This window comes from Triticum urartu, chromosome 5A (genome assembly GCF_056163025.1).
Source record: "Triticum urartu cultivar PI428250 chromosome 5A, HENAU_Tu73, whole genome shotgun sequence".
In the NCBI taxonomy this organism is placed as follows: Eukaryota; Viridiplantae; Streptophyta; class Magnoliopsida; order Poales; family Poaceae; genus Triticum; species Triticum urartu.
In genome coordinates this window covers 497,719,506-497,741,283 of record NC_141877.1, presented here as the reverse complement: position 1 = coordinate 497,741,283, position 21,778 = coordinate 497,719,506, and the positions used below count along the sequence as shown (strand labels likewise).

The 21,778-nt window shown below is 48.3% G+C and overlaps 1 protein-coding gene across 1 annotated transcript; it reads right to left on the bottom strand.

Moving 5' to 3' along the window:
* Positions 1-121: 121 nt before the first annotated feature.
* On the bottom strand, positions 122-14,849 carry LOC147972251 (uncharacterized). Its single transcript, XM_087524270.1, has 2 exons — positions 14,276-14,849; positions 122-978 (listed from the first exon to the last, which is right to left on the bottom strand). Exons 1-2 carry the CDS (start codon positions 14,847-14,849, stop codon positions 122-124), a joined length of 1,431 nt encoding a protein of 476 aa, XP_087380396.1.
* Positions 14,850-21,778: the final 6,929 nt, after the last annotated feature.

Below are 21,778 nucleotides of genomic sequence, written 5' to 3'. Positions count from 1 at the left end.
AAACTATTCGAGATGCGCAGCAAGCAACGTCATCCGTGCCATCCTCGATCTCACTCATCACTGCGCATCTCTCCTCCTCAATCCATTGCCACTCCTGCTTCGGAGTCACAGTCTCCCAATCCTAGAGCCCCTTCTCTACCACATGGCCATGCCTGAGCAGCACGATGTCTCGGAGCGCTGTGCACGCACGCCTGAGGAACCTCACGAAGTGCACCTGCCTCCGCGTATCTTCAAAGCCGCCCACCACCACCTCGCGGAGACGCTGGTGCTTGAAGTCCAACGACGACGACGGCCAATGGATCAGCTTACTGGACACGGTTCCCACGGAACCCGCATCATCGTCGTCCGTGACGTGAATGTGCAGAGTCTCAAGGGAAGGCGCGGCCTCCAGGACGTAACGGATCCAAGTGATGTCCCACGACGACGGCATGTCCGCCATGAGTAGTCTCTTCAGCTTGCCCAACGGCGGCATGTCATCGAGAGGCCGTACTATCCACATCTCAGGACCGGTGAACCGGAGGACGAGGTCCTCTAAGCCCGGGAGGTTGGTCAAGAAGCTGCTGAGAAGGCACGTAGTTCGCACGCCGAACAACACGAACTCTGGAGTTTTGGAATTGGCGTCTTCGTCGTAGCTGAGGTTGAGGCCCACCAGGTGGGGCACGCAGCCGAACTTGAGATCGAGTGGAGCGCCCATGCACGCCAGCCTCTCGAGCTTCGGCAGGGCGCGCAGCTCGATCTTCCCGTACGCGCGGCCGGTGAACTCGATGAGTAGCTCTGTGATCCGCGAGTCGGGCGCGTCTACCGAGAAGGACCTCCTTCGGCAGCCACAGGACCTGAGGTGCAGCACCTCCAGCGCCGGGCACGCCCGGATGATGGCCTCGTAGACGCGGCTGTGCGTCGTCCTCGGCATGTCTTGCAGGACAAGGACGGTGAGCGCGCTGAATGCGCGTGCTGTGGCCGTGTTTGCGTCCGGTCTGGCTGCGAGAGGAGCACAGTTGCTCAGCGTCAACGTTTTCAGCTTCACGCCGCCATTGGGAAAACTGGAATCGGCTAAACAATGATGCGGGAAGCTGTAGCACTAGTAGAAAACAGGGCTATGGTCCAGGCCGGCTCAGCCCATTAGTCCCGGTTCAGTGTAGAACCGGGACTAATGTGGGCATTGGTCCCGGTTCGTGAGCCCAGGGGGCCGGCCGGGCCACATGGGCCATTGGTCCTGGTTCGTCTGGACCTTTTGGTCCCGGTTGGTGGGACGAACCGGGACCAATGGGCCTCGCTCCTGGCCCGCCACCATTGGTCCCGGTTGGTGGCCTGAACCGGGACCAAAGGCTCCCCTTTAGTCCCGGTTCTTGCCACAAACCGGGACCAATGAGGTGCCTATATATACCCTCGCCCGCGAGCAGAGCACTCCAGTGCTCTGTTTTTCTCTGGCCGGCGAGGGGAGGGGTTTGTGGTGCTCTAGCTCACCTCCTATGCACATGAGGTGTTCGATGGAATGCCCGAGCCACACTACTTAAACTTTCTCCTCTCGAAGCTCGACCTCCAAGCTCCATTTTCCTCGAGATTTGTCTAGATTTAGCGGTCCGTCACGCCCCGTCCCCGTCTTCACCGCCGTCGATCACCCGCGCTGATCTCATCACCGACACCACCGTGGTGAGCCTCTTGTTCTTATCTTCTTTCTGAAAGGAAAAATATTCTTACTTGTCTGTTTAGATAGATACTTGTATCATTTTCTTACATTTATTATTGCATCTTATATAGTGCGATGGTTTTGGTATCCGCCCCCGTCGGCCCTCGTCCTGTCTATGATTCGGATTTGGTATGTATATTATCTTCATAACTACTGGTTCATTTATTGTTTATGAAAATTATGCCGACCAACGTGACATAGATTTTATTTATCTAGGATGTATGTGAATCGGAAATGCCAACCGACCCTATTGTCGAGAGGTTAAATTTAGTTGAAGAAGAAAACAATTTGTTGAAGGAAAAAATAAAAAAAATTGAGGAGGAGAAGATGATATTGGAGTTGCATGTTGCGGATGTCGTCGATGATCACAAGATCAAGATGGATGCAATGCGCTTGAAGATTAGAAAGATTAGAAAATATGCCATTCATACCGAGGCTTGGTATCATTATGCCATTGGATCAATTGTTACCTTGGTTGCGATGATGATCGCATTTGTTTTCGCATTGAAATGTTTTACATAGTTTCAATATATGGTTTAATTAATTAGATGCTCTGGAGAGCTATATGTTGTTAGATGAGAACTATGTATGCACTTTGGTTTTAATGTGATGATGAACTTCTATTAATTTGGACACTTAATTATATATAATGCACGCAGATGAACCGGCAATGGATGTACGGTGACAGACACACCCGCGAGTACATTAAGGGCGTGCATGAGTTTCTCGATGCGGCTGAGGCAAACAAGCAGAATGGTTTTATGTGTTGTCCATGCACTGAATGTGGGAATACGAGGTCTTACTCTAACCGGAAAATCCTTCACTCCCACCTGCTTTACAAGGGTTTCATGCCACACTATAATGTTTGGACGAGGCACGGAGAAATAGGGGTTATGATGGAAGACGGCGAAGAAGAAGAGTACGATGACAACTATGTGCCCCCTGAATACGGTGATGCTGCAACGGGGGGAGCTGGTGAAGATCAAGAGGAACCAGACGATGTGCCCAATGATGCTGCCACGGGTGAAGCTGCTGAAGATCAAGAGGAACCAGACGATGTGCCCGATGATGATGATCTCCGCCGGGTCATTGTCGATGCAAGGACGCAATGCATTAGTCAAAAGGAGAAGCTGAAGTTCGATCGCATGTTAGAGGATCACAAAAAAGGGTTATACCCCAATTGCGAAGATGGCAACACAAAGCTCGGTACCGTACTGGAATTGCTGCAGTGGAAGGCAGAGAATGCTGTGGCTGACAAAGGATTTGAGAAGCTACTGAAAATATTTAAGAAGAAGCTTCCAAACGATAACGAATTGCCCGACAGTACATACGCAGCAAAGAAGGTCGTATGCCCTCTAGGATTGGAGGTGGAGAAGATACATGCATGCCCTAATGACTGCATCCTCTACCGCGGTGCATACAAGGATCTGAACGCATGCCCGGTATGCGGTGCATTGCGGTATAAGATCAGACGAGATGACCCTGGTGATGTTGACGGCGAGCCCCTCAGGAAGAGGGTTCCTGCGAAGGTGATGTGGTATGCTCCTATAATACCACGGTTGAAACGTCTGTTCAGAAACGAAGAGCATGCCAAGTTGATGCGATGGCACACTGAGAACCGAAAGAAAGATGGGAAGTTGAGAGCACCCGCTGACGGGTCGCAGTGGAGAAAAATCGAGAGAAAGTACTAGGATGAGTTTACAAAGGACCCAAGGAATGTATGGTTTGCTTTAAGCGCGGATGGCATTAATCCTTTCAGGGAGCAGAGCAGCAATCACAGCACCTGGCCCGTGACTCTATGTATGTATAACCTTCCTCCTTGGATGTGCATGAAGCGGAAGTTCATTATGATGCCAGTTCTCATCCAAGGCCCTAAGCAACCCGGCAACAAAATTGATGTGTACCTAAGGCCATTAGTTGAAGAACTTTTATAGCTGTGGAATGGAAACGGTGTACGTACGTGGGATGAGCATAGACAGGAGGAATTTAACCTTAAGGCGTTGCTGTTCGTGACCATCAACGATTGGCCTGCTCTCAGTAACCTTTCAGGACAGACAAACAAAGGATACCACGCATGCACGCACTGTTTAGATGACACTGAAAGTATATACCTGGACAAATGCAGGAAGAATGTGTACCTGGGCCATCGTCGATTTCTTCCGACCAACCATCAATGTCGAAAGAAAGGCAAGCATTTCAAAGGCGAGGCAGATCACCGGAAGAAGCCCGCCATGCGCACCGGTGTTCACGTGCTTGCTATGGTCAATGATTTACACTATGTAATCTTTGGAAAGGGTCCCGGTGGACTAGCTGTTTCGAATGACGCTGAGGGACACGCACCCATGTGGAAGAAGAAATCTATATTTTGGGACCTACCCTACTGGAAAGACCTAGAGGTCCGCTCCTCAATCGACGTGATGCACGTGACGAAGAACCTTTGCGTGAACCTGCTAGGCTTCTTGGGCGTGTATGGGAAGACAAAAGATACACCCGAGGCACGAGAGGACCTGCAACGTTTGCACGAAAAAGACGGCATGCCTCTGAAGCAGTATAAAGGTCCTGCCGGCTACGCTCTTACGAAAGAAGAGAAAGAAATCTTCTTTGAATGCCTGCTCAGTATGAAGGTCACGACTGGCTTCTCGTCGAATATAAAGGGAATAATAAATATGCCAGAGAAAAAGTTTCAGAACCTAAAGTCTCATGACTGCCACGTGATTATGACAACTGCTTCCGGTTGCATTGAGGGGGCTTCTACCGGAAAACGTTCGATTAGCCATTGTGAAGCTATGTGCATTCCTCAATGGAATCCCTCAGAAGGTGATCGATCCAGAAATCGTACCAAGGCTAAGGAGTGATGTGGCGCAATGTCTTGTCAGTTTCGAGCTGGTGTTCCCACCATCCTTCTTCAATATCATGACGCACGTCCTAGTTCATCTAGTCGACGAGATTGTCATCCTGAGGCCCGTATTTCTACACAATATGTTCCCTTTTGAGAGGTTCATGGGAGTCCTAAAGAAATATGTCCGTAACCGCGCTAGGCCAGAAGGAAGCATCTCCATGGGCCATCAAACAGAGGATGTTATCGGGTTTTGTGTTGACTTCATTCCTAGCCTTAACAAGATAGGTCTCCCTAAATCGCGCTATGAGGGGAGACTGACTGGAAAAGGCACTCTGGGAAGAGACTCAATAATATGCAGGGACGGATATTCTTGGTCTCAAGCACACTACACAGTTCTACAGAACTCTACCTTGGTGACCCCGTATGTCGATGAACACAAGAACAGTCTGCGCTCCAAACACCCGGAGCAGTGCGACGACTGGATTACATGTGAACACATCAGGACTTTCAGTAGTTGGTTGGAAACACGTCTCAGAGGTGACAACACTGTTTGTGATGAGTTGTACTTGTTGTCCAGGGGACCATCTTTGACTGTATTGACTTACAAAGGATACGAGATAAATGGGAATACATTTTACACGATCGCCCAAGATCAAAAGAGCACCAACCAAAACAGCGGTGTTCGCTTTGATGCAGCAACCGAGAGCGGAAAGGACACATATTATGGTTACATAGTGGACATATGGGAACTTGACTACGGACCTGATTTTAAGGTCCCTTTGTTTAAGTGCAAATGGGTCAATCTGTTAGGCGGCGGGGTACAGGTAGACCCACAGTACGGAATGACAACAGTGGATCTGAAAAATCTTGGGTACACTGACGAACCGTTCGTCCTAGCCAATGATGCGGCACAGGTTATCTATGTGAAGGACATGTCTACCAAACCGAGAAAAAGAAAAGATAAGGAAGCGAATACATCATACGATGAGCCAAAGCGCCACATAGTTCTTTCAGGAAAAAGGGACATCCTGGGAGTGGACGGCAAGACAGACATGTCTGAAAATTATGAAAAGTTTCATGAAATTCCTCCCTTCAATGTCAAGGCTGACCCAAGCATCCTGATAAACAATGAAGATTATCCATGGTTACGGCGCAATAAGCAAATGACACAAGCGAAGAAAAAGTGAAGACTTTCTCCCGCAATAAGCAAATGCTATGTGGGTGAAATTATGATACCATCCCAACTTTCAACTTTTTTAGAGTTCATTTGAAATGCTTTCATGTCTTATGGTTCGAAACTTTGATACTTCGAAAGTGATTGTCCATTTTGTACATGAAGTGCATCAAGTTTTTGTCGTAACCCTCTCTACTTTTTGGAACATGCTATGTGGGTGAAATGATGAGACCATGCCAACTTTCAACCTTTTCAGAGTTCATTTTGAAATGCTTTCCAATTTCAGAGTCATTTAGCTCAAAGAATGAATTAATAGCAAACAGAATGAACTACAAAACTTTTATGAAAATAAAAACAATCAATTAAAATATTATGTTATGATCAACTAAAATAAAACTATAATATTCTTCAATAGCAAAAAGAATATAATTTGTGTGACCTAAAATCAAACTATAAGTATTTAATTGTAAGTATAAATAAAAAATAAATAGCAAAGAAGAAAAAAATTCTATTTTTATAGTAAAGTTATTCATAAACTAGTGATTCACACAAATTTTTAAAAATTCAAATTTAAACTATTTAATATTTAAAACTAATGGCACTAACAGAAAGTTTATAATTTTTGTGACCTAAAAGCAAAAAGAAATCACTAAAAAACTGTAAGTATTTAGTTTTAAGTAGAAATAAAAAATAAATAGAAAAAAAATTCTAATTTTATAGTAAAGTTATTCATAAACTAGTGATTCACACAAATTTTTAAAAATTCAAATTTAAACTATTTAAAATTTAAAACTAATGGCACTAACAGAAAGTTTATAATTTTTGTGACCTAAAAGCAAAAAGAAATCACTAAAAAACTGTAAGTATTTAGTTTTAAGTAGAAATAAAAAAAATAAAAAACCAAAAAAATATAGAAATAAAAAAGAAAAAACAAAAAAATGCCACCTACTGGGCCTCCACGGCCTGAATACGACTAGAAACCCTACATGGGCCAGGATTCAGGCCCGCAGAAGGCCCAGTAAGCCCACAGGCAAAGCAGTGTCAAATTAGGCCCATAGGCCTGCTGTTCAGAGGAGTTCGAGAGGGAGGAGGCAGCAGAGCTTATAAACTGGTGTTGGGCACTGTCAACTAGCGATGTGGGACTAAACTTATGGGTGCGGGGCAGCACAAGGGTATTGGTCCCGGTTGGTGGCACCAACCGGGACTAAAGGTGGCATTGGTCCCGGTTGGTGGCACCAGCCGTGACCATTGCCCCCCTTTAGTCCCGGTTGGTGCCACCAACCGGGACCAATGGGCTTCGCTTCCCGCCCTTTGGGCTGCCGAAAAGAGGCCATTGGTCTCGGTTCGTGGCACCAACCGGGACTAATGCCCACCTTTAGTCCCGGTTGCTGCCACGAACCGAGACTAAAGCCTCTTCTATATAAGGCCACACTTTGGAATTTTTCATTCTCATCTTGCAGTTGCCGCCCCTGACGCCGCCAGGCTGCCCCGACGCCGCCCGTCCCCATCGTCGCCGTCGCCCGTGCCCATCGTCGCCGTCGCCCGCGACGCGCGCCGCCCCGGCCCGCCCCCGTCGCCGTCGCCCTCGTCCCTGCCCCCACGTGCACCGCCCCGTCCCGCCCTCGCCGTCGCCCGCGCCGACCCCTTGCCCGACGCCCGCCGCCCCGGCTACCGTCCCCGTCACCGCGTGCCGCCCCGAGCCCGCCGTCCTCGTCGCCGGACTCCAGCCGTTGCCGCCCCCCTCTCGAGTGCCACTCTTGCGCCGCCCGAGCGCCCTTGCTCCGCCCCTGCTCCATGGTCGCCGCCGCCCGAGCGCCCCGGCTCCGCCCCTGCGCCCTTGCTCCGCCCCTGCTCCGCCGGCCCCGAGCGCCCGAGGAGAAGTAGAGGAGAGGAGAAGTGGAGCAGCAGCAACGCGCTGTCCACTTTTCTGAATTTTTTGGAACAGGAGGAATTTTTTTGTCCATATAGAAGGTGTTTGATGAAATACTAGATGGCTTTGGGCATTTTTGGAATTTTTAAAAAAAAATTGTGGTGAGGTACTGATGCAAGACAAAGGCGATGGCAAAATTTCAGAATTTTTGGAGAGGTTTAGAATAGGTTTTCAACAAGTTATTTGAATCCGATTAATGAAATTTGAAAATTTTGAACTATGGATCAGAATATGCTAAATATGTCAAAAATGTTTTTTTATATGATGTTTTTTTTCATATATATATTCATTTTTTTATTTAGGTTGTTAATTAGTAGATATCGATTTTAGGTTAGTGTAGAGGAAAAAGTAAAATAAGGAAAAGGAAGAAAAGAGGAAGAAGGAAGAAGAAGAAGAAGAAAAGGAAGGAGTTTGGAAAGGAAAATAAGAAGAGGAAGGCTTCTTTTTTTTTCTTCGATCTTCTCCTCTATTTTGTTCATGGATATATGCTAAAGAAAACGAGGGGGTGATAGATGATGATGAGGGGTCGAGAGTGGGACGAGAGGTCGAGAGGTGTCGAGGGGAGAAAAAAATATGTTATCAGGGACGAGGGTCATCGAGGGGTCGAGAGAGGGATGAGGGGTCGAGAGAACTAAATAAGAAGAAGAAGAGTAGAGGAAGAAGAGGAGAAATAAATAAGAAGAAGAAAAAAGAAGGGGAAGAAGAGGGAGAAGAAGAGGAGAGGAAGAAGAGGAAGTCTTCTCCTCTATTCTTTCTTTTCTTCTTTTTTCTTCTTCTTCTTCCTCTTTATTTTATCGGGAACGAGGGTCGTCGAGAGGTCGAGGAGCGGTAGAGGAGAAACCCTAAATAGAAAGTATCGTCGGTGTGAGATACATGTACCGTCGGTGTCGGACACTACACCCACATCCCACAAGTGGCGCGGGCTTCGACGCCCACGTCACTTGTGGGACGTGGATGTAGTGTCCGACACCGAAGGCCACATGTATCTCACACCCACGATACTTGCTAGCTATTTAGGGTTTCCTCTACCGAAAAGAAGAGGAGAAATAAATAAGAAGAAGAAAAAAGAATAAAAAGAAGAGGAGAAGAAGAAAGGAATAGTGGAGAAGAAGAGAAAATAGAATATATATTCTATTTTCTCTTCTTCTCCACTATTCCTTTCTTCTTCTCCTCTTTTTTTTCTTCTTTTCTTCTTCTTCTTCTTCTTCTTCTTCTTATTAGCCGGAAGTAGAGAGAGGTTTCCTAGTGTCAAAGTATTGAAGAAATCCATGCCTTCATCATTAGCCGGAAGTAACCAGGGCATGTTGGTACGAAGTTCTGCAAAGTTATTCTGGAATGGAGTCCTGGATAGAATAATCCGCTTTTTGGTACGAATTCAGCAAAGGCCTTCCAAATAGCGATATTCGGAAGGCTCTTGCTGAACTTTGTACCAAAAAGCGAATTATCCTATCTGGGACTCCGTTCCAGAACAACTTTGAAGAGCTTCGTACCATCATGCACATGTTACTTTCGCCTAATGATGAAGACAAGGTTTTGTTGAATCCTTTGACACTAGGCAACCTCCCGACCCCTCGGCGATCCTCTCGAACATGAGAGGAAGAAGAGGGTCGTCTAGGGGTCGAGGGTTCCAGGGTCGTCGAGGGTTCGAGGGATCGAGGATCGCCGAGGGGTCGAGAGAGGTTTACTAGTGTCAAAGTATTGAAGAAATCCATGCCTTCATCATTAGCAGGAAGTAACCAGGGCATGTTGGTACGAAGTTCTGCAAAGTTATTCTGGAATGGAGTCCCGGATAGAATAATCCGCTTTTTGGTACGAATTCAGCAAAGGCCTTCCAAATAGCGATATTCGGAAGGCTCTTGCTGAACTTTGTACCAAAAAGCGAATTATCCTATTTGGTACTCCGTTCCAGAACAACTTTGAAGAGCTTCGTACCATCATGCACATGTTACTTTCGCCTAATGATGAAGACATGGTTTTGTTGAATCCTTTGACACTAGGCAACCTCCTGACTCCTCGGCGATCCTCTCGAACATGATGTAGTGTCGTCGTTGTCGATATATACCCCCTCCCGATAGCTTACTATGATTAGGTAGCTAGTTCTACGTTTGGCACTAATATATCCATCTGTCATGTTTGAATAATAATTGCCATGTTGTAAATATTTGTAGAAACTATGGACACCGCCCTAGACGAAGCAACAAAAGAAGCGTTGTTGAGGGACATAATCGCAGAAGGAAGTGATGCCATCTCGTTGTTTCTCAACGAAACCGATGGTCTGGAAGGAGAGGGTGAACAAGCTGGCTACGGTGACCTAATGCCGGTGCAAGAAGAAGAACATGAGGACGGCTCCGGTGACCCAATGCCGGTGCAAGAAGGAGACCGTGATGATGGCTCCAGTGACCGAACCGAGTCCGGCCAGGTATATATATTAGTTAAGCCTATGCTGACTAGCTGATTGATGCATTCATTGTTTTGGTATGTACACATATTAATTAAGTCTTTGTTCTTTTTTCTAGCCCTCCGAATCGAGCACAACTTCGGTAAAGAGACGAGGCCCGAAGAAAAAGTTGAGCTCGGATGAAAAGTTTGAGATCATAGCAATCGCGCCCGACGGCCAACCTATTGAACCCCTCCGGACAAAGAGCGCATTTGTTGCTCGGTGCGGGGTTCTGGTTAGGGACAAGATCCCGATAAGCATCCAGCAATGGTTTAAGCCAGCTACAGAAGACCCTGAGGTGTCTTATGTCAATGATATGCAGAAAAATGATCTTTGGACTGAGCTGAAGTCAAATTTCACCCTACCGCCTGAGGATAATCCAGAGAACCCAGTTAAAGAGAAATTAATCAAGTCTTTTGCTCTAAAGAGGATGGCAGAACTATTCAGGAGGTGGAAGAAAGAGCTGAATAAGTTTGTCGAAAATAATGAGACACCAGAATTCAAGGGCAGATATGAGAAGATCAGAGATCACTGGCCCGCATTTGTGGCCCACAAGACATCAGAAAAGAGTAAGAAGATGTCGGCAACAAACAAGCAAAATGCTGCGAAGAAGAAGCTTCACCATCGCACGGGGTCAAGTGGCTATCTCGTAGCCCGGCCTAAGTGGTCCAAGAGTGAGAATGATCTGGTTCATAAAGGGATCGAACCAGAGACAAATAACTGGCCAGACCGTTGCCGGACTTGGTTCTTCGGGGCTGGTGGAACCCTGGACCCTGAAACAGGGAAGTGCATTTGGACGAACGATCAAATGGACATACCAGTCAGTAAGCTTAAGCAGTATATCGAAGCAGCACAGGAAGGGACGTTCTTTCCAGACAGAGAGAACGACGAGCTCATAATGGCCCTCGGGAATCCTGAGCACCCTGGACGGACACGAGGCACGCCAGGCTCCGTTCCGTGGAAGGTTGGGTTTCCGGACGCAGGCGGTTACAAATCCCATGAGAGGAGGAAAAAAGTGCAGCAGACCCAAATGCAGGCGCTGCAAGCAAGGGTGGACGCGATAGAGGAACGAGAAGCAAATCGCAGCAAACGTACTGCCGAAGCCTCCCCCGAAGCTACCCCGCCATCTCAGCGCAGAAGCAGCGTGGCTTCCACCGAGCTGCTTCAGCCAGAGCATGCCTTGACGGCTCCTGCCAGCTATCCCGTGGATGCTATCACGGAGTCTCAAAATTGCCACCTTATGACGCAATGGATGAATTTGAAGGTCAAGGCGGCTGTTGGCTCTGTTTATCCTACTGAACCCGGCGCAACTTTTCACTGCCGGCCGATTCCAGAAGGATATGCTAGGGTGATGGTGGATGAGATAACGGAGGGATTTGAGGACCTCCAGCTTGACCACCCTACCGGTGAAGGGGAGACTCGGCTGGGGTCTGCTTTGAAGACTCCATGCCTATGGCGGAAGGAGCTCATCAACCTTCCGAACTGGACGCCTCCGCCTCCTCCTCCTCCTCCGGCGAGTCAGGGCACTCCGCCTCCACCGCCTCCTCCTCCTCCGGCGAGTGACGATCAGGGCCCTCGGCCGGCTCCTTCTCCGGAGCGTGGCGGCACTCCGCCTCCTTCTCCGCCTGCGCCGACGCGCCCGAGCAGCCAGCCTCCTCCTTCTCCGCCTCGTCAGCAAGGGCGGAAGAGACCTGCCGCCGCTCCAGCTGCTCCGGCGCGTCGTAGTCCTTCTCCTCCGCCGCTTAAGCAAGTAAAGAAGACAACCGCTACATCTGCTCGGTCGGCGTCTAGCAGTACAACCAGAGGCGGGAGGACATACAGATTTGGTCCTTCTCTGAAGACTCCAGAGAAGTTACCATACGAGAGGACCCAGGAGGAGAACGCCGAGATCGCGCGAGAAGAAGTGAAGAAATTCTTTGAAGGGGTGAAAGCAAAGAAACATCCACCTCCGGAGGAGAAGGTAGATCGGGTGAAAGTGAAGCGCACTCTGGCTGCCCTGACAAAACCACCGAAGTCTGATCCGCCGAAAGGAAACTATGACCGCATTATTGGAAAAGAATTTGCCGAAGCGGAGCGGTCGGGAAGTACTGTCAGTGATCAAAGGCTGAAAGAACGACGAGCTGGGAAACAAATTGCCCAGCTCGGCGAACAAGCGAAGCAATCGTGCCCCCCGCACAAGGTGCCTAGCCACAACGTCGATAATGATCCGAGGATGGTGCCCGGTTATAGCAATCTTGCAGATTACCTGCCCGACGAAGTACATTATGAACCCATGGACGTGCAGATACAAAGATACGAGTACGGGAAGCCTCTCGTCAAAGATGAAAGATCTCTATCAACGATGATGCGAAGATTGCATGATTGGTACTTGAAAATCTGCAGAGACTCTGGGGGGAGGAGTACTTTGTATGCGAGAGTTAAACCGGAGCATGACCTCGTTGGAATTGATCTGTTGCCTGTTCCATTTCAGGAGTTCTATCAGTTCTTCAATCAATTGGCCCTCGATAAAACAACGGTCGCTTGGTACTGTCTGTAAGTAGTACTACTTCTGTCATTAAGTTTCTCTATATAGCTTAGCTCTTTCATTGCATGTATTTATAATCATCCTCACTATATTATGCAGATTGAAGATCGTCGAATTGAAGAAAAGACAAGTCGGTGATATTGGGTTCATTAACACATATCTCATAGATGCAACTCAGGTTAAACTTCATGCCGCAGCTACCGAGGCCAGCTTGCTACGATCGTTCGTAATAAATCAAAACAAAGATATAATACTCTTTCCTTACAACTTCAGGTGAGTGTTACTGTCTTGTGCGTATTCGGTTTCCCTTATATATTAGTCAAGGTTATAGTAATGTAATTGATGAGTTATGCATGTGTGTGCAGTTACCACTATATTCTCCTAGAGATTAAGCTTGAGCAGGGAGTAGTAACCGTCTTGGACTCTAAACGAAAAGATCCCAAGGAGTATGCGGACATGACTGAAATCCTCAAGAAGTAAGTTAAATCGATCATTATCCACCATATCAGCAACTTTGTTCATTTCCTGATATCATGTAATTGTTTTCTTTTGGAGAAAATTCACCAAAACAGTTCCGGGACTGCCGAAGGAGCTGCAATTTAGACACCCGAAAGTAAGTACTATAGTAGCATGTTCCACGCATCTCTTAGTGATTCAAGCGCTAGTTTCATCAATACCATTTAGCATTCTTGCTTATCAGTTTGATTGACCTCTATTTCTTGTAAAGTGGTTGTGGCAGGAACAAGGGAATGATTTCTGTGGATACTACATCTGCGAGTCCATCCGCCACACTACCTGTGAGCGGGGCGGGTACTCTAACGAACAATATGAAGTACGTAAATAACAACATTCACAATTTTATTTTATTACCATCATTTGTGTTGAGTTTCATTCATATATATATATATATATATATATATATATATATATATATGTATTGACCCCCTTCTTCAAATTAGATGTTTCGGAAGCGGGATGAACTCCTAGCACCAGCTCGCATGCGAGCAATTCAAGAGGAATTGGCGACATTCTTTCTTGACCACGTGATCCCTGAAGACGGAGAATTCTATGTGGACCCTGAGTCCGTATGATTACATTTGTAAGAGATAATTATTGTATATATGTAGCCGGTAGTGTCAGATAGATATACGAGAACTTGTTGTTCGACCAATCTCTCGGAGAAGGAGAGGTGGTCGATATCACTTCTCTCTGTATATATGCATATATGTTCATGACGATCTTCTGTTTCCTTTGTTTGCTTACTAGCTAGCTAGCGTGTCTAGTCCTCTCTATATACGTATGTATAGTACATAGCGTCGACCAAGCACGGACATAAGAGAGAACACTTCTCTCTATTAATTATAACTAGCTAACACAATATATGAAACACCTAAATTAACCCCGCAAAACCCCCAACCCACACCCCCTTTCAAAAAAAAAACAAAAACCCCAGCCACAGAAGTGCTGACGCGTGAATGCCTATTGGTCCCGGTTGGTGCCACCAACCGGGACCAAAGGGTCTCCTGACTGGGCTCTGCGCAATACCCACGTGGAGGGCCTTTAGTCCCGGTTCTGGATTGAACCGGGACTAAAGGGGGGAGGTATTAGTACCGACACTTTAGTCCCGGTTCCGAAACCGGGACTAAAGGCCCTTACGAACCGGGACTATAGGCCCTTTTTCTACCAGTGTAGTCCGCGCTGTGACGTGCGTCTAGGTTGAGGACGACGACCTCAAGGTCTTCTACTCCCCAGCCGCCGATGGCCGTGGCAACGAGTCGGTTCAAGTTACCGGAATTATGGGTGGGGAAGTTCTCCAGTTTGACGCTGTGCACGCCCTGGCGTGGATTAGCTTCGTCCGCATGCAGGAAGCCGTCGAGGGAATCGGCCAGCGAGCGCATACCACGGCGCTCGTACCGGCTGAGGACGAGATCGAGCTTCTTGAGCTTCTTCACGGAACAGGGTTTCTCGGATCTGTTCGCGGCGTCAGTACGATGGCGGAGGTACTGATTGTAGCGCTGCGGGAGGATGTTGCGGACCTTGAACTCGAGCCTAGGGAGCTCCTGCGGGAGGCACGCCCAGCGCCTGGAAAGCGCAGAGGTGACGAGCACGGATCTGGTGTCAAGGCGATGGAGCACGAGAAGGAGCACATCGTCGGAGAGTGCGCCGAGGCGGTCCTCGCCACGTGCTAAGCGGGGACGCCGGCGTTCTTGGCGGAGTTGAACTGGTTGATCATCGTATACGGACAGGGGCGCTTCCATCTCGATCAGGCGAGACTCTCCCTGAGCTCGTGGCGCTCGATCGGTTGGCGATGTGTGATCGAAGAAGTGCGTCGGGTGATCTTGACTTATATTATACTCCCTGTTGGAATTTCGCCCACAGGATCGATCACATGAAATCACGACAGAGGCGCGCACAAGAAACTTTGATAGCCAAAGGCACGTGTCGTGCCTTTCTACCTCTTTATTTCTTTTCTTGTTTTCTGTCGATATTACATTGCACGTCCTAGGTTATTGTATATATATACAACAACCCGGACGCCAGACCAGGATAGACAACCGACTCAGACCATCAATCCTAAACCTATACAGACTTTGACACGTCTAAGCAAACCCACTAGGACTCTAGCCTAAACCTACTTAAACTACCACAACCTGACTCATGTACTAATCCCAGCCGGACTCTACTAGCTGATACAAGATCCACGCAGCCGTGACATGCAAGCCAAGCAGCACTACTACTATGCGTCTACATGGCAGCCAGCAAACTTGCACCTAACTAATTAATCAACCAGACAAGATTACTACTAACATTCTCTCTCTAATCTTGACACTTTATCTTCTGTGCTTCTCCGGTCTTGACTCGTTGTAGATTAACCCCTTGTCGACTCATCTGCTCGCACCACGACAAGTTAAATTGATAAGCTTCATTGATCGCAACACTCCTCACGAGTATAAAAACGTAAAACTCTACGAGTTCGAATCCATATGGGTTTCAGAGTTGCCGCCTATGGAAGCAGTTTATAGATGGGCCCGTATCTCTATTTGGGTTTCCCCCGCTTTATATTATAAAGCATACCACCAAATAGGGCTGGACGGAACGAGCGGGCTTTTAGGCCCGCTCGTGATCCGTTCAGGACCGGACCGGACGGGCCAGGACCGGTGGGAAAGCTGGACGGTCCGGGCTGCAATATTCAGCCCAAAAAAATGTCGGTCCGGTCCGGTCTTTCACCGAGCCGCTCGGTCGGACCGAGAAAATGCAGTCACCGTCGCCGCCATTCTTCATCGTCGCGGCCACCGGCAACCTCCGGGTGAACCACGATGTCTCGGAGCTTCCCCTCTCCTTCCTTCCTCTCCTCCCCGTGCGCCGTATCCTCTTGCCGCCGAACGCCATCGCTGTTGTGCGTGCACTGCCGCCGATCTGGAGTTCTCGAACATGGCATCGACCGCAACCGTGGCACCAATTCCTGCGGGTATTGCGGCTGCAAGAGCTGAAATCGTGCCATGACACGAGCTGCGGGTCAAGACGTTTTTCACAGAATGGAACGAAAGAATAGCCAGGAACGAGTATTGCGGCCGTGCCATCCAACGTCCACCCGTACGCAGCTATATTGCCGCTGCATGAGCTCAAATTGTGCCATGCCACGATCTCCAACAACGGCCAGATCTAACTAACCTCAAACTAATCGAAGAGGTGGACATGCACACGTTGCATGGCGAGTGATTTCTGCACTAAAGGAAAACTAAGCAGTAAACATGCACACCGGGCACAAGCTCTGAAGAACTGTGACACGATCCGAATGCTCTGCACCTCGCCGGCGCCACGAGGAAGTACTAGGGGACGATCCCGAACACTCTGAAGGTGAAGCCGCAGCTGTTGTTCGAGGCGTTTATGCACTTCTTCTGGACGAGCGCGAAGACTGTCAGTTAAAACGTGGTGTCAAACTTTCAGAAAATTCAGTTTCGTCAGTTTCAGAAAATTCAGTTCGTCAGTTTCACTCGCGCACGTCGTCCAGTTCGTCACATCACTCGCACACATCGCCCAACTCGCTGCTGCCCTCGCGCGCATCGCTTAACTCGCCGCTGCACCCGCACACATCAACCCTGCCCATTCGGTCCTTTCGGTCCATTCGGTCTGGCCCGGGCTTCGTCGCCGCCGGTCCGGTCCCAGGACCGTCATGTTGCTCGGTCCGGTCCGGCCCGGACCGCCGGCGGCCGGTCCAAACGACGGCTCGGACCGGGACCGGACCGGCCCGGACCGTGTCCACCCTGATACCACCAAACATCCAACACAAAGTTACAAGTACAATAAGTCATAGAATCATGCTGGGTGCACAGGAAGACAAGCCCCAAAAAAAGCTCCTAGGAGACGCTAATCTAGCTCAGGAGGGGGCAAGGGAGGCGGCGGGGGAGGAGCAAAAGACGCAGCCGAGGCACGAAGACCCGCCATGATGTTGTCGGTGACGCCTCGATCGCTCCGCTTACTAAGCGGTCTCCAGATCTGCAAGAAGCCACACATTTTGTAGATCACATCAGTCACACGGGACGGAATCATTCGTTCGACGACTAATTTATTGCGGGTACACCAAAGGGACCAGGCAAGGGTACCTAGCGCGACCCAAATAGGGGCGCGCCTAGTCCAGGGGAGCCGGAGGACCTCCCCGAATAAATCCGGGAGGTTGTCATGGCACCATGTGCCCCCAACTACCTCCCGAAATCAGCTCCATAAGAACTGCGCCGCCGGGCACCGGAAGAAGATGTGGTTGCAATCTTCCGGAACCAGAGAAATGGGACATAGACCATCTCCAGGTCCATTACGCTTACGGACCTCAGTGCCCGAGGGGAGGCGTCCTCTAATCCATTGCCATAAAAATATACGGATCTTTAGGGGGAGTTTGATCTCCCAGAGCACCGTGACCTCCACTGGACCAGGAGTAGGCACAATCACCTGGTACAGGGATCTAGTCAAAAATCTACCGCTTGGCTCGAGGTGCCAGGAAAGCGAATCCGGTTCCAGAGAAGGAGGATGAAGGGCAATGCATTCAAGTAATTCATCCTATTGCAAAAGTTCGATCACCCCAAAGGTGCGACGGAAGACAATCGCGCCTAGGTTCTCTAGTGCCGCGGCCACAGAGATCTATGGGCAAACACAAATAGAGAATAGAGCGTAAAAACGCTCTGCAAAGGGGCGGGGTCCCGCCCATCTATCCAGCCAAAAAGGGTGGCGGTCCCAGAGCCTATCTGGATGGAGGCCCCAATGCGCAGAACCGGCAACAAAGACATCACCGATTGCCAGAATTGGGAGCCTCCATACCTAGAGGCAAACGCTAATGGCTGCCCGCGAAGGTACTTCCCACGAATAATCTGAAGCCACAGGCCGCCCTCCTCAGTCTGGATCCGCCAAAGCCATTTGGACAGGAGGGCAATGTTCATACGCTTGGAGGAGATGACCCCCAAGCCTCCCTGGTCCTTAGGTTTGCAGATCTCAGACCATTTGACCATGTGGTACTTCTGCTTATTGTTCTCTCCCGCCCAAAAGAAGCGGGAGAGTAGTTTGGTAACTTCCTGATGAAGGGATTCATGTAGGCTATAGAATCCCATTATATACATCAGTAGGCTAATAAGGAAGGAGTTCATTAGAATCACTCGAGCGGCTTTAGAAAGCCACCTCCTTGCCAAGGTTCCATTCTAGGTTGGAGCTTGGCGACTGCTGGACGGAAATCCTTTTCCAGGAGTCGTGAATCACTAAGGGGCATGCCAAGATAGGTCATCGGGAAGGAATCCAAGCGGCAGTTCAGACGATTGGCAATCCGCTGGGCCTCCCTTTGGGAATATCCCATGACCATTACCTCGCTCTTGGCAAAGTTTATTTTAAGGCCCGACATTTCCTGGAAGCAGAGGATGAGGAATTTGTGGTTCTAAATATCCTCATCAGATCCCTCCACCATCATAATGGTGTCGTTCGCGTATTGGAGATGGGTTAAACCCCCAGGTGTCACCAAATGAGGGCAAACCCCTCAGTGCGAGACCGAGTACGGCCACGAACCTCACCAGGATCGGTGTCGGTGTCAAAACCGGCGGATCTCGGGTAGGGCGTCCCGAACTGTGCGTCTAGGTGGATGGTAATAGGAGACGAGGGACACAATGTTTTGTTGGGTTTCGTAGTAATTTCAAAATTTTCCTACGCACACGTAAGATCATGGTGATGCATAGCAACGAGAGGGGAGAGTGTGATCTACATACCCTTGTAGACCGATAACGGAAGCGTTAACTTGGTTGATGTAGTCGTACGTCTTCACGGCCCGACCGATCAAGCACCGAAACTACGGCACCTCCGAGTTCTAGCACACGTTCAGCTCGATGACGATCCCCGGACTCCGATCCAGCAAAGTGTCGGGAAAGAGTTCCGTCAGCACGACGGCGTGGTGACGATCTTGATGTACTACTGTCACAGGGCTTCGCCTAAGCCCCGCTACAATATTATCGAGGACTATAGTGGAAGGGGGCACCGCACACGGCTAAGAATATGATCACGTGGATCAACTTGTGTGTCTAGGGGTGTACCTTGCCTCCGTATAGAAAGGATCCAAGGGGGGGGGGGTGCGGCCGGCCCTAGTAGGAGGCGCGCAGGAGGAGTCCTACTCCTACCGGGAGTAGGACTCCCCTCCCTTTTCTTGTCCAAGTAGGAGAGGGGGAAGGAGAGAAGAAAAAGGGGGGCATCGCCCCTCCCTCCTTGTCCAATTCGGACTAGGGGGAGAGGGGGCGCGCGGCCTGCCCTGGCAGCCCCTCCTCTTCTCCACTTTAGGCCCATGAGGCCCATTAACCCCCCGGGGGGTTCCCGTAACCCCCCAGTGTTCCAGTTTTATCCGAAACTTCCCCGGAACACTTCCGGTGTCCGAATATAGCCGTCCAATATATCAATCTTTATGTCTCGACCATTTTGAGACTCCTCGTTATGTCCGTGATCACATCCGGGACTCCGAACTAACTTCGGTACATCAAAACTCATAATATAACTGTCATCGAAACCTTAAGCGTGCGGACCCTACGGGTTCGAGAACAATGTAGACATGACCGAGACACGTCTCCGGTCAATAACCAATAGCGGAACCTGGATGCTCATATTGGCTCCTACATATTCTACGAAGATCTTTTATCGGTCAGACCGCATAACAACATACATTGTTCCCTTTGTCATCGGTACGTTACTTGCCCGAGATTCGATCGTCGGTATCCCATACCTAGTTCAATTTCGTTACCGGCAAGTCTCTTTACTCGTTCCGTAATACATCATCTCACAACTAACTCATTAGTTGCAATGCTTGCAAGGCTTATGTGATGTGTATTACCGAGAGGGCCCAGAGATACCTCTCCGACAATCGGAGTGACAAATCCTAATCTCGAAATACGCCAACCCAACATGTACCTTTGGAGACACATGTAGAGCACCTTTATAATCACCCATTTACGTTGTGACGTTTGGTAGCACACAAAGTGTTCCTCCGGTAAACAGGAGTTGCATAATCTCATAGTCATAGGAACATGTATAAGTCATGAAGAAAGCAATAGCAACATACTAAACGATCGGGTGCTAAGCTAATGGAATGGGTCATGTCAATCAGATCATTCACCTAATGATGTGATCCCGTTAATCAAATAACAACTGTTTGTTTATGGTTAGGAAACATAACCATCTTTGATTAACGAGCTAGTCAAGTAGAGGCATACTAGTGACACTTTGTTTGTCTATGTATTCACACATGTATTATGTTTCCGGTTAATACAATTCTAGCATGAATAATAAACATTTATCATGATATAAGGAAATAAATAATAACTTTATTATTGCCTCTAGGGCATATTTCCTTCAGTCTCCCACTTGCACTAGAGTCAATAATCTAGATTACACAGTAATGGTTCTAACACCCATGGTGCCTTGGTGCTGATCGTGTTTTGCTCATGGAAGAGGCTTAGTCAACGGGTCTGCAACATTCAGATCCGTATGTATCTTGCAAATCTCTATGTCTCCCACCTGGACTAGATCCCGGATGGAATTGAAGCGTCTTTTGATGTGCTTGGTTCTCTTGTGAAATCTGGATTCCTTTGCCAAGGCAATTGCACCAGTATTGTCACAAAAGATTTTCATTGGACCCGATGCACTAGGTATGACACCTAGATCGGATATGAACTCCTTCATCCAGACTCCTTCATTTGCTGCTTCCGAAGCAGCTATGTACTCCGCTTCACATGTAGATCCCGCTACAACGCTTTGTTTAGAACTGCACCAACTGACAGCCCCACCGTTTAACGTAAACACGTATCCGGTTTGCGATTTAGAATCGTCCGGATCAGTGTCAAAGCTTGCATCAACGTAACCTTTTACGATGAGCTCTTTGTCACCTCCATATATGACAAACATATCCTTAGTCCTTTTCAGGTATTTCAGGATGTTCTTGACCGCCGTCCAGTGATCCACTCCTGGATCACTTTGGTACCTCCCTGCTAGACTTATAGCAAGGTACACATCAGGTCTGGTACACAGCATTGCATACATGATAGAGCCTATGGCTGAAGCATAGGGAACATCTTTCATTTTCTCTCTATCTTCAGCAGTGGTCGGGCATTGAGTCTTACTCAACTTCACACCTTGTAACACAGGCAAGAACCCTCTTTGCTTGATCCATTTTGAACTTCTTCAAAACTTTGTCAAGGTATGTGCTTTGTGAAAGTCCAATTAAGCGTCTTGATCTATCTCTATAGATCTTAATGCCTAATATGTAAGCAGCTTCACCGAGGTCTTTCATTGAAAAACTCTTATTCAAGTATCCCTTTATGCTATCCAGAAATTCTATATCATTTCCAATTAGTAATATGTCATCCACATATAATATCAGAAATGCTACAGAGCTCCCACTCACTTTCTTGTAAATACAGGCTTCTCCAAAAGTCTATATAAAACCAAATGCTTTGATCACACTATCAAAGCGTTTATTCCAACTCCGAGAGGCTTGCACCAGTCCATAAATGGATCGCTGGAGCTTGCACACTTTGTTAGCTTCCTTTGGATTGACAAAACCTTCTGGTTGCATCATATACAACTCTTCTTCCAGAAATCCATTCAGGAATGCAGTTTTGACATCCATCTGCCAAATTTCATAATCATAAAATGCGGCAATTGCTAACATGATTCG

Excerpts from the sequence above, each read along its gene's own strand:
- LOC147972251 (XM_087524270.1), bottom strand. The coding sequence starts at position 14,849 with ATGGAAGCGCCCCTGTCCGTATACGATGATCAACCAGTTCAACTCCGC. Across the intron at positions 979-14,275 it reads TCACAGCGCGGACTACACTG|CCAGACCGGACGCAAACACG; the intron begins GTAGAAAAAGGG and ends CTCCTCTCGCAG.